Raw genomic sequence first — 14,239 nt, 5'->3', positions numbered from 1 at the left:
ATTAAGTACTACTGGTGCTGCCAGTAGTTTTATAAACAACAAAAAATGGGGGGGGGGGATTTTTATTTTTGGGGGGGTTGGGTTGGGGGTGAAAATAGCTCAAAACCACCACAGGAACAATAGGTATATACCCTGAATAGTAGAATCCGATCGGTTCAGTGGTTGCCGAGATCTTAAGGGTCAGACGGACAGACATACAGACATCATTCTACTTTGTATTAGAGATAATAACAAGAATCTCTAAATCAGACGATAGGACAAACGACCATTAACACTAAAAAAGCAGAATACTAATTTAGATTCGTAGCGTTATTAGGACTTGATCTAGAGATGCTTCTCTTCAAGGTTTTACTTTTTTATCCTAGGAATCATTATTTTAAAAATCAGGTAAATTAGATAATTATATTTTACTAAAATATTGTCAAACAAGGATGACAACATCCATAAAAGCGAAGCACTGAAACGGTAAGACAAACAGACATAAACACTTGTATAGTGTCAGAACTGAATAATCAGAATTTAAAAGTATAATATTCGAAGCAAAATTGTAAGTAAATTTGTTGAAAAATTGCTTGATACAGGATTATGTTTATGGACATACTTATATTTTTAGAAGTTGATTATAGAGTTGCTTCGCTTATAATATTTTAAAAATCAGAACAAACGGATAATTAGATCACATAAAAATTTGTTGTTAAAAAAGTAGAAAAATCAACATGTTTAAAATGGACGTACGGACATTCTGGTAATGATTATAGAGTTGCTACGCTTTCTAAACCGTGCTTAACTACTACAGGAATCACCATGCAAAGTTTGAAATCGATAGGACAATTCTAACATGCCTAAATTAACGAAAAAAGCTATCTGTCTCAGACGGACGGAGGGACCTACCCTAATTATAGAAAAGCTTCGCTTTTAAAAAGTTAAAAATCAGAAATTGACGTAAGGGCGTAAAAAATACTTAATAACAATAAGTCATTAGAAAAAGTAATAGTTTAAAATAAAAGTGTATTACAATGCTGAATAAATACTAAATTAATATCTATTTATAATCCACAAATACCTTATCTTTTTAAACGCGAAGCTTTTCTATAATTAGGGTCGGTCCGTCCGCCCGTGGCTTTTTTTGTTGATATAGGCATGTTATAATTGTCCTATCGATTTCAAACTTTGCATGGTGATTCCTGTAGTAGTTAGGTACGATTTAGAAAGCGTAGCAACTCTATAATTATTACCAGAATGTCTGTACGTCCATTTTAAACATGTTGATAGATTTCCTTTTTTTAACAACAAATTTTTATGTGATCTTATTATCCGATTGATCTGATTTTTGGTATATTGATTCCTGGGACAACTCTATAATCAGGTCCTAAAAATGTCCATAAACATTATCCTGTTTTTCAACAAATTTACTTACAATTTTGCTTTGGCTCTTAAACATTTATATTCTAATTATTCAGTTCTGACACTCTACAAGTGTTAATGCCCTTTTGTCCTGCCGTTTCAGAGCTTCGCTTTTATGGATGTTGTTATACTTTTTTTGTATGAAACGACTAATAAACAAGGGTGACACATGCGGTTAGTAGCAAAGAACAAAATATCATAGATTGTGCAGATGTTCAGCGATCATAAAGAGAAGGATAAAAAAGGATATGTTAGATTATAGAAAATCACAAAACCGGTTTTTTTTCTTTTTGGATGAACGTATAACCGATGGACCAAGTAGATCTTTCTTAAATAGCCGGGAAAATCACTTGTCCCCCATAGCTTTACGGACTGACAGACTGAAGGACAGACAGATGGATGGACAGAGTACAGGCACTGCAAAGAAGGTCTTTATTGATAAAAACATAAAATTTTCATACGACCTTTGGAATCAAATTCAGTGCTTAGTTCCATAAAACAAGGTTGACAACATCCATAAGTAGCGAAGCACAAAAAATCGTGGATGGAACTACGTAAAAGTAGATTTAAAGTGTATTTATTAAAATCAAGAATAGATTTATTAAAGAAAATAAACACGAAAACTTGTTTTATTTTGTATATAAAATAGCCTAAAACCTGCTAAAAAGAGTCCCTACCACCATTGATGTTTTATACTTAAATGTGCTCTTTAATGATGGGAATGTTGTCAAAAAATTTCAGTATTCTATCTTTTATAGGAGCTGAGTAAATCCCATTTCCCCCATAGCGTTACGGACTGACAAACAAAGTGAATTATAGAGTAGCTTCTCAACTAAAAAAGAGAGGGAAGAATATGAAAATAACAGAAAATTAGGAAAGATGTACAAAATATAAGCGAAGATAACCTTTCCAGAAAACCATTCTATTCCTAGTTATTAATTGTTTTAATCTGGATCCAGTGAGCATAATATCATCCAAAATAAAATGTGATTTATTATAACATGGACAAGGTTATCTAACATTCAAAACAACAGAAAAATATAACATAGCTCAATTATAGTCCTAAAGTGTAGACATACATTGTTACCGAATTAAAGAATAACAGCATAGGGGTAAGGGGTCATATATATATATAACTGTACATGTCCCAACCCCGTGGACCCTGTGCCGACTTTTAATTGGTTCATTGAATATCAGCCAATAGCGTCAGAAATATTAATACAGCCAAGTCGCTACAAAAGAGCAGAAAGCAAATTGCTAGCAAGCAACAAGGTCCCCACCACTTCGGCCAGGTAGTTGTCTGGGTTATTCATTTATACTTACACATTTTTTTTATCTAAATCTAGCCCTACCTAAATGATAAAGAAGACAGTTTTTTTGCCTCATTCTAAAAACAAGGTTGGATACTTAGTCAATGGAATAGAGACATACTCTCTAAATCAGCCAATAGGAGAACAGTGGATGTACATTTTAGACATGTCATCAGTTAAAATTGTGTACAATCATTGGCTGCAAGAGGCAATTTTTTTTCATTTCGTTCAAAAATGAGTCAGCTATAAATAGTCTAATTTCTCAAGATAAAGCTTTTCTTGGGTAAATTATATCGTGTAGAAATGTATTTCCTAGAATACTGTTTAGAATAGAGCAAGCTTTCTAGAAATTATATCTTGAAAAATATGTCGCTTGCATGACTTGAATGCAAAACATAGGTGTTTGTCTGATAAAAAATAGGATTTTTTAAGTTGACGAATTTTGTGGTCAGATGGACCATCTAGATATATGATGTCTTTTGTCAATGGTCATCGTACGGGAAAAAAGGGGAAACAATTATAATCAGGGATGAAGGGACTGTAAAACTTGCTGGTTTCTAAAGTTTTATAATCTCGATCTATATAATTCGGGTGCTTAATTTTGACTGTTGGGTTCAAATTACCAGTGTCCTAACTTATCCAACATAAAGGACTTCTATGTATAAAAAGTTTTCATTTGTAGTTACTTACAAATAAAAAGTTTAGTCTTACATGTATATTAAAATAATTTTGTATCTTTTCATAACTTGAATTTTTTATTTCATGATGATTTTTAAACAGCTTTGCTGTATAAAAAATGAAGTTTTTCTTAAATGATTTATGTTTGATTCTTAGTTGAAGTTTAGTAACAGATTTTAAGGCAATTTATTTATGTATCTATTCATCTACATGATACCATTAAAATGATATGGAATCATTATTTATTGGCAATGGGTGTAGCGTCCATTTATAACATTTAAGGAAAGAAGACTGTTATTTTCCGTCATTTTATTTTGTGTTTTGGGGGGCATTTAAAAATTAAAACGATAAAAAAAATTATTTTTAGAAATTTCTATGGAAACTTATGAAAAATCATAAGTTTAATTCTGCTTTCATTTGACAATTCAAATAAAAATCATACAAGTAAAGTTAATCACGTCGCAATATAAGAAGCTTTCCGTTGATATTAAAATGAAAATATAAACCAGTTTTGGTGAAATTGTCTGTCATGCGATGCATATTTCTTCAGTATGGCTAAAAACTGGTTCTAATCCAGCTAATATTATGCGCCTATAATCTTAATGTGAATTAAAATTTAATATTACAGATTTTTTCATACGAAAAATATATAAATGCTGAAATAATTCAATACGCTTGAAATATACCTACAAAAAGTCTTGGAATTAATACATATAAATTTGTTATTCTTCATTGTTTCAGGAATCTACATGCAAGGTTATAATTCATCAATAAATAAGTATAAATGCTTTACCCCGAGCTTGACCCTTATTCCCTCCTTCATTATGATGTATATTAGAGTAAAACTCTAGAGGGAGAAAAGATCAAATAACTGTATCTCCCCATCGCAACAACCTTGTGCAACCTTTCGATTGGGTCATTGAAAATCAACCAATGGTGTCGCTTAGTTTGAAACAGCCAAGTAGCCGAAATTAATTTAGAAGCAGACGAAAAAGGTTATTGCAAAAGAAAGGGAGGTAGTTGTCTGTATATACTTCTATACTACAGATCTGTTTGATGTATAAATCTTTCTGTGTACTGGCTTAACCTTATTTTGCATCATATAGAGTTACTTGGCATTAGGGAGGGAACATTGAACTGAAGATTATACTGGTACCCAAAGTTTTGAAGCACATTCTATGTTGTCTCAAAAAGTTTGATCACTATTTGGTCAGTTTAAACTTTAAAAACATGAATTTAACTTACAGAAGGGGCTATTTTGTTTATCATAATTAGGAATGTACACCAATCAATTTTCCATTGTCTTATCCCTTAATATCCCTGGTGATAATTGTTAATAGTTTTGGCACATAGAGGGAAAGATTAGGGCTAAACTCAAGTGCATCAAGCCAGGTCTTACAAAAAACAGCAAATGAAGGCATGCTTTTTTTGTTATATAAAAATAAAATAGCAAATCCCAAAACCACATCTATAAGTAGCACAACAACCAAATTAATTATAAATAGATAAAGTAGGTTGTCAAGCCCCACTGTCGTAACGCTGTACACGCCACTGGTCCAGTTGAAATTTAATTCTCCCAGGGTCAGTACGGACAGACCGACTGTTTTAATGAGTTTTAGAGAAGATGCACCATTAAATAATTCAGCCGTCCATCTTCAATAGCAACAAGATCTACCGACAAGAATTATGATCTGGAAACCCGTTTGAATTCTGTGAATTTTTTTTGAAAAGAGAAGTTGTTATATTTTGGTCAGGATAATTATCCTTATAAGACTTCCAGCTGCTTTTTAAAATTGCAAAAGTTTTTTATTTTCATGGGGCTTACATGCGGCTGCCTTTGGCTTCCAAGCCCTGCAAGTTTCCTTTTTTTAATTTTCTTCTATCTTGAAAAAATTAAACTATACAATTGCTGGTATCAATATATCATCATTGTAATTTTAGCTATTTTCTAAATTTCTACAGTTTTCATCGATATTTTACAATCTTAATTGTGATTAATTTTTCCAGTCTGGTCCACAATAGGGTGGATATTAGAATTTTTGTGCAGAATTTGGAAATAAAACTCATTACACCAGATTTTCATGTATTCTAATAAAATGAAACTTATAGCCGGCTAAAATAACGTTTCCTCCCTCCCTTCACCTTTACCCCATACCCTCCTCGTCTGGATGAATGAACTAACCAATATATGATATTCATCTTAGCAACCTGAATTGACCCCAATTTTCCCCTGTCATAATATCAACGTATATTATATATCCTTTATTTGGAGTACTAGGGTTAGCCACTGACAGCCACATAGAAACTTCTGCAGCTGGCCGTTGCAGCATTTTTCAACAAGCCGCAGTTAGCTTGCAGATTTTAGATTATCTCAGTGAGTGTGCAGACATTGGACTGAAAATGAAACTGGTACTCAAAGTTTATAAACACATTCTCTTATTGGATACTCATATTTATCAGTAATTTAAACTTTTTAACAATAATTTTAATTTATTTGTTTCAACTATCATCTTCCCTGAAAAGCACTAAAATGAAATCTTTATTGTTTTGAGATATATGTAAATATACATTATATGTTTGGCTCCAACCAGCCCATAGTACAGCTTCTTATATTTCTTTGCACACTTCTCCTTTTACTTCTTAGACAAAATAGGGATTGGTTTTCTGAGGAGCAAAAAATCTGTTAAATTTTATTAACCTCTAAAGTGCAAGGGTTGGACAAAATGGCGGTCAAAAGTTTTACATACAACTAAGACTCTATCTGGAAATCTTAATTGTGCGGGGTAATAAGCGCCTGTTCTTGGCCAATGCATTACCTCTACCCTAAGGAATCATACAGCAGTAGAAACTATTTTTAATGTCATGATGCCGTATTGGGCCAGAATTCAAACCCATCACCTACCCGACAACAAGCAGATTTGCTACGTGTTATGTAAGTTGGAATCGGCCGTAGCTTCAAAGGACTCATCTTCTTAGCATAAAATTTTATTTTTTAATAGTTATGTTATTAACGGTAAGAGGAAAACGCGCACAGGTCTCTTTAACAAAACCTTAGATTAAAAAAAATCTCCAAAGAAACGGACAACGGGGCCTTCAAATAGGGCACAGTGGTGGTGAGAATCCGTTGGAGATTAAATCTTAGCTGCTCCTTCTTGCCAGATAATGCAATTTGAAGTTTTGTGGTAAAAATGCCTAAAATTACAAGAATTCCAAGGATATATGCATACATGAATACCTTAATTCATCAAATAAAAAGGTAAGTTTAACATTTGAGGAGTTTAGATGTCTCTGCATATGTAAACTACACAGTCCCTCCCCATTTAGAAAATTTTAAAACTTTAAAAAAATTATTTTAACCAGAGTAATGAAAAAGGTACAATGTCTAGTTTATAACTTTAAGCTAGAAGCTGTTACCCTGGAACCAGTAGAAAAAACCTCAGTTCAAGTTTACATATAGCCAAAGTTAGTTTTTAAAATACTCACAACCCCCTCCCCCCCTTTAACCCCACCCCTTACAGCCCATAAATTTAAGGGGGAAGAGGGCGGGGGGCAAAGTAATAGCATTATGTTTTACTCAAAACTACTTGAAGTATTGTGAGAAAAATTTATATGTAAGATTCTTAGGCCCCAAGTTTCTGGAAAAATTGTTGACTTCCCCCCCCCCCCCTCCTAATGAAATCTAATAGGAAGGGGATGAAGGGGCAGAGTTCTTTAGATATCACTAAAGAAATATATAAGCTTTAGTACATAAACTTTAGTAGGCATCAAAATCTCTTACAAATATTGCTGCAACCAACCCCCTCTATCTGTTAGAAATAGTGGCTAGTGGTATAGGTAAATAATATTGTGCATCATTTAGAAACCTCTAGAGATATTCAGGGTTATTATTTTAACTTATATAGGCCCATATTTACTTTTTAAATATCTATTCCAACTACAACCCTAATATCTATTCCAAATACAATTATTTTGCTGCATAATCTCATCCAATCTATTGGACTAATAAAAGATATATTGTCAACCCATTGCTCCTTCCCCAAACATTGAATAGGTAATACATATAGAGCAATTTGGAAATCTAAAAGTTTTATTCCAAAGTTTGCTCCTAAATGCTTTAGCGGTTCCTGAGTAAAACACAGGTGGTGAGATTTTATGGAGGGTAGCTTAAGAGTGAGGGGGAGGGCAAGCAATAATTTAATATTATTTTTATGGGGGTGGAGGAAATTGTGCAGCAATATAATTTTTCTGGATGGGGTTGGTTGAAGTTGGGGAAAGGTCAGCAATATTTGTTCATGTATGAAGTAATTTTGGACCTACTAAAGTTTAAATCCAAAAGGGTATTGCTATACTTGCTTCTATTACTTAATTGGAGGGGGGGGAGGGAGATTGTAAAGCAATACGGAGGGAAGGGGGGCTTGGAGGGGGGGTTTCAGCAAATTTTGTAAAAGTTGCTTTTAACCTACCAAAGCATATCTCAAAGGTTTGCTTTGCTGCTATAATTCTAGCGGTTTCTTAGTAACACAACAGAGTAGTACTCTTTCAGCTGCAACCCTCCCCCCTTTCTCTCTTTGCAAAATGTTATGTTTTTGATTTATGAGGGGAGGGGAAGAGGTCAGCAATATATGTAAAGGTGCTTTGGGTCCTACAACAATACAAATCCAAAAGCTTATATATATATCTAATAGTTTTTTAAAACATATTAGAATGATCTTCTGCCACCCCCCCCCCCCACCCCCTCCATTATGTTAGGACAAAGGGGAGGGGGGGAAAAGGTGGTCAACATAATTTCTACAAACTTTTGGCCTAAAAACCTTACATAAAAATTTTTCACACTATACTTCAATTAGTTTTTGAGAAACATAATAGCATTACTATGCTTCCCCCCTCCCTCCACCCTAAAGTTTGTTGGTTGTAAGAGTATGGGGGGGGGGGGGGGGGGAGCAATATTACTATAAGTAACTTGGGCCATATGTAAACTTAAACTGAAGTTTTTTTCTTCTGGTTCCAGGGTAACAGCCTTTAGGATAAAGTTGTAACTTGGACAAACATCTTTAAGCTTATAGTACCTTATTTATTACTCTTATTGAAGTTAAAAACATCATTTAAAGTAGTAGAAATTGTTTTGAATGGGGATGTAGTGTGTAGTTTACATATGAAGAGATATCTTAACTCTTCAAATGTTAAAATCCCCCTTTTTATTTGATGAATTAAGGTGTTCATGTATGCATATATCCTTGGAATCCTTGCAATTTTAGGCATTTTTACCACAAAACTTCAAATTGCAATATCTGGCAAGAAGGAGCAGCTAAGATTTAATCTCCAACGGATTCTAACCACCACTGTGCCCTATTTGAAGGCCCCGTTGTCCGTTTCTTTGGAGATTTTTTTTAATCTAAGGTTTTGTTAAGGAGACCTGTGCGCGAACATCTCGCGTGCAATTCAAGATAGTCGATTGTTATGCATCCTATATCGATTCATTTTCTTTTTGTTGTAATTCTTACAAAAAAACTTCAAAATCTTCGCTACACTTTGATGTTGTCATCCTTTTTTCATGGATATTAATTTTTGATAAATAAATATTTCTATTGCTCAAATAAATGTAATAAATATTGCTCCGTATGAACATAATTTTTTGAATATTTTTCCTTGTCCTTGTTTAAGACTGGATTACTGTTTTGCACATTGCAATCAAGGATTTGCAATCAAAGGGTTGAAAACTAAAAATCAACCGATCAAAACAGGACTCAAAAATTAGAAGAATAGATGGACATGAGCTGGATACCTACAACAGAACAGAAAGCAATTTGCTAGCAGACGAAAAGGGTCTCCTCCACTTGTGCTAGTTAGTTGTCAGGATCTATACTTATACATTTATTCTCAGAAACAAGAACGTTTTATCCCTCCTAAAACAAACAGGGAGTATCGTGGTCGTAAAATATGATTATGCACAATGTTAAATGTTACATGAATAAAAAATAGGCATTTAGTTTTTCTTAGAATTAAAGTCTCCCTACAGCATCTTTATTATCATCTTCTTTATTTTACAACGTTGATAAAAAAATCTTGAATTGCAATAAGGCAAAAAGTCTCGCATTACATTTGATGCTGTATCTATTATATAAAGTACTTTGACTGTGTGTCTATTTGTTTGTGTATGTGTTACTTAATATATCAAAAACGGCCAGGGCGGCAGTCCAACATTGAATTGAGCTTTTCAGGCAAGCTTTTCTCATGTTTTTCATAATTTTTACACAATCCCTGTAGATTTAATTAAAACCCTTTTAAAAGCATGGACAAATATTGGGTCATACAAACGAACTTTAACAGATGAGTAGTAACAATGTACTTGAAATGCAACATTACTTAAAAGTCCACATGCCGAATTACATATTATAAACATAGCTTCACATTAAGACTCATGTTAGTGCTACTTTGCTTTCAACATTAATTACCTTAGAAATCTTAATAGAAAATTCAAGGTAAAGAAAGGGGGGGGGTAGGTTGTGCTAAAATTCCGTAAAGGTGTGAGTTTAAAGGCTTAAAAACAGTAGTAGAACAATAATATTCACTAAATATGTGTATTCCTTATTGAAAAGAACTATAGACAAAAATATTAGTGAAAAATATTTTGTGAATATTATCGTTCTATTACTGTTTTTTAGCCTTAAAACACACACTTTTACGGAATTTTAGCACAACCTACCTCCCCCTTATTGCAAGACTATTGTGGGGAAGTCCTAACTGTGAATAGTTCCGTATGTTTTTTGGTCAAGACAATCCCCCTAATCTTACTATTAATTTCTCACATATGACAAAGCAGTAGTAGGTATAACAATAATTTCAACAATACATATCAAATCTAAGAAAAAAGAACAAAATAAAGTTTCAAATTATATTTGATTTATAAATTTTAGTAACTAATATAATGATAAACAATAAATTACAGTTTTGACAGTTTTTAATATAAATCATTAAAATATTATCAACTAAAATACTATCATAATACAATGGAAATAAATTTAGATTCAATAAAGGTAATTTATGCTAAAAAAATCTAACAACATATTAAGATAAAAACAAAAATAAAATCTTTCTAAAAAACGAATTCATAAAATAAATATCATAACATCATTACAAAAACATTAAACAGATTTTTTTCACTTAAACAAGGATGGTAATAAAGTTAAACAGCGAAGCTCTTTTTTATGATAGAATCATCCTTGTTTATTTAAACATCTGACTACATATATCACTTTCTCACCTAGCTATAAAAGTAGACACATATCCCATATGAGACAGCGCAAAATGGCACCAAAAAATGACATCATGCAATAAAGTTGTCCAATGAGAGGCCAGTGAATAAATTGTAATTGACCAACGGTAAAATATATACTCGTCTCTCATTGGTTATTTTATCGTATGATGTCATTTTTTGGTGCCATTTTAATTGCGCTGCCTCTCCCATATCCAAAAAGGACAATTTAAAAAATAATTTATAAAAATCTTAGTTAAAGTTTTAAGTATTAAAAAAGTTAAAAGAACCTTATTTATACTGTCTGTGATAGATAATGCCCCTAGCATTTAAAAAAAGGGAGGGCAATAAAATATCATAAAACCATTTCAACAAAGATATATAACAAAACCCTCATTTAGCCCTCTTCATGGGCAAACAAAAAATATTACTACTTTATACAATAAATTAAAACACATTTATTGGTACAACATAAGGCATTTATTTTATTAAATATTTTTTTTGGGTAATTTGTGTCACCTCGACTTTAACAAAATGTTTGATTAAAAACATATATTCAGTATTTCATGAGGGAGGGGACATTGGACTGTAAATTTTACTTGTCCCTAAAGTTTGATAAACTCTTAATTGGGTTGTACAAAAATACAGTGTCCAAACTTTGCCACTAATAATTTGAATCTACTGAAAAAGTGGATTTAAAACAGATTATCAGTAGTTTTATCTCTGCAAATTCTTATTAATTCCATATTAATGCATAACAAAATTAAGATCAAGTTTTTAAGTGCCATGATAGTTGGTTATTTTATAAAACTTTAGGGACAAATACAATTTACCGCTTAATGCCCTTTTCCTCCCTGCACGAACCGGAGTTGTTCGAATATGTTTGTTTTTTACGAGGAAAAAAAATATATCATGGCATGATCATTTCATAACTAAATCAAATAATTTTTATCTATTTTTAATTAATAACATGTTAAAGCTGATATGAATTTTATGATTAAGAAGGATTTTGATATTTTACATCTATAGTTCTTTTTTTATAACTATCGATATGTTTTTGGATATATTTTTTATCATTACTTACGATTTTCAGTCATATCTATTTTTAAAACTTTATGTCTAATCTTTGATATGTGTCTTTTTCTTTCTAAATTTATATTTTTTTGGAATTTTTAATCTATATATTATGATATTTTTCACTTTTTTTGCTTAAAAATCTGGGTACAATTTTTTCACTTTATTTCTTAGAAAAAAAATCCACGAATTGTTTTTTTCAAAAATCCGGGAACTCTATTAGTCACAATATAGTTCACTAATTCGTCACTAGGTGTCACCTGTTTTCTTGAAGTTTAGACAATGGTGTGTTTGGTAGCAGACATCTCTGTTATATCAGATTCTATACTCTGTCCGGGGGAAAAGGTATTTCAAATCAAATGCTTCAAATATTTATAAAGGTAACAAGAATTGATACTTTCAAAGAAATTTATTGAAACACAAAATTTAAGTGAAGCTACTATATATGCATTACATGTGATCAGTAAGCCATTTAGTATGTTCTTAATGCCCTTTTAACGAGGAATATTGTACCTAAGGAAGAAATAGTATTCCTCTAATATTTCTATAATCAGATGGAAAAACAGACGAACTGGAAATAAGGAATAATTATGATTTGATGGACGTACAGACCAATAAAAAGTAGCTACGCTTCTCAAACTAGAAATAGTGGGGGAAGGGGGGATTATTCTCTCCCGGAATTGACACCAATCAAGGGGAAAAAGAACCATTGGGGTGTACCAACAAAACAAAAAAAATAGTAAAATGTGCTGGAAAAAAAAATATAAAAAATTGTTCTTTATTTATATGTATAGGCATTTTAAAAAAGAACAGATAACCTATTGGATTAAAAATTAAGATTTTTTTCAGGTATTGTAATAAATATAAAATTTCTCTTCAGAAAAAATTTAATTTGAATTTCTTAATTCATGTGTTATGCTAAAATAAAAACTTTGTCTTATTGCATAAACATAATAGGGAATCTTTTTGAGTGTCTCAAGAGATTTTTCGTAGCAAGTCTACTCTATAAATTGACAATGCTCATACGTCCATCACATAAAACTGCTCTCTTAGAATCTAGGGGCTCTAGGGAAGATCATAAAGGACAAACCAAAAAAAACTTACTACGTTATTTCATAGAAAATTGTTTTACAAGAATTATCAATTTTACTGGCGAAAAATGCGATTGCAAAAGAGAAATATAAAATTCCTTATTTATAAATTTTTTCACGAGAAAGAAATTTAGTTTTACTAAGAAAATAAGATTTTAAAAATCAATTTTGTAAGGAAAACTAGAGTGTTAACATCATCAAATATTTATAAACCTTCAGTAATTTGAGCTTTTAGTATTGTTAAAAGCAAAGCTTTTCTATGATTAGGTTCGACTCGTCTGTAATGAAATAATGATTCCTATAACAACAAAATTATAAGCGAGGTATGTATATAATCAAAAGCTAAAAATGAAAGTATGCTCTTTTACTGTAAAAGCAATATTTCAACAAATGTAAGTACAATTTTGTTTAGGCTAACACACTATGTTCTACTTATTAAGCGCCTAAACTCTACTAGAGTTATTTTACGTTTGTCCTTCCACCAGATTTTAAACTTTTGCTTTTAAAGATAGTTGTATCCTTGTTTGTTAATAGTGCAGCTACTCTGCAACTATCTGCTTTGTGAGGATATTAATTGATATTGTGTAAGAGAATCAGGAAATTCCTTGACCAACTAATAGGTGCTACTCATAACTATAAAAAAAATTAATTCAATCAAAAAAAAGACGGTGCAAATAAAGAGTTTGTTTTCTTTAGGGTGTCCCATGTTCAGAAACTTAACTGTGCAAGATCTGATTTAGATACATAAATACTAAAAAAAAGAGGATATATGAGTTGACCTCTAGTCAGGTTTATTATAAGACTAGGAAAATTGAAGAATAATAAAAGAAACTACCAAAGCAATTACTTATCTAAATTAATCGACATAATTCATTAAATTAATCGACATACCTTTCTTTCCCCTCATTAAGTACAGCCTAACCATGTTCAAAATTTTAAGAGCAATAATCAAAAATTTAAATCTTTTTATAAATATTGAAATACTGTTCCTGGATTTGTTTGACCATTTCATTTATATCATCACTGATCCTGAAATAAATTTAAGATTAATAAAATTTTAATATTCTGCAGTAACAGGATGTCTGTCTGTAAGTCTTCCCCCCCAGAAATATGATCCCAGAAATAAATCATAAATAATCTTATTTTTAATTTAGTCATGTTAGAATTTGTAGTAAATTGTAATTTATAGAGCTATTAAGCATAAAGCCATACATTAAATTCATAAAATATTTTTTGTTTATTTAATTACTGACATTGTGTTTATGTTTATTTGTTTAACTAGATTGATTTGTTTAGCTTCGCAATTATGAATGCTGTTATCCTTGTACAGTACAGAGTGAAGTTAATAACTCTGTATTATAAAATAGTTTGTAGAATTTTTCTATTGAAATAAAATACCATTGATATTTTAGAATTTATAAGGATAAATG

The 14,239-nt window shown here is 31.5% G+C and overlaps 1 protein-coding gene across 1 annotated transcript in view; it reads right to left on the bottom strand.

Annotated features, from left to right (window-relative positions):
- Positions 1-11,101: 11,101 nt before the first annotated feature.
- Positions 11,102-14,239, bottom strand: part of LOC145327512 (roundabout homolog 1-like) — a 100,320-nt gene continuing 97,182 nt past the window's right edge. Inside the window, exons 42-43 of the mRNA XM_080171058.1 lie at positions 13,802-13,838; positions 11,102-12,050 (exon numbers count right to left, since the gene is read on the bottom strand). Of these exons, the coding sequence (XP_080027184.1) occupies positions 11,994-12,050; positions 13,802-13,838 (94 nt within the window). The 3' untranslated portion in view covers positions 11,102-11,993. The remainder of the gene's footprint in view (positions 12,051-13,801; positions 13,839-14,239) is intronic.

Source organism: Acartia tonsa, chromosome 9 (assembly GCF_053477335.1).
Source record: "Acartia tonsa isolate MP-2025a chromosome 9, ASM5347733v1, whole genome shotgun sequence".
Classification (NCBI taxonomy): Eukaryota; Metazoa; Arthropoda; class Copepoda; order Calanoida; family Acartiidae; genus Acartia; species Acartia tonsa.
This window is presented reverse-complemented; position numbering and strand designations above follow the sequence as displayed.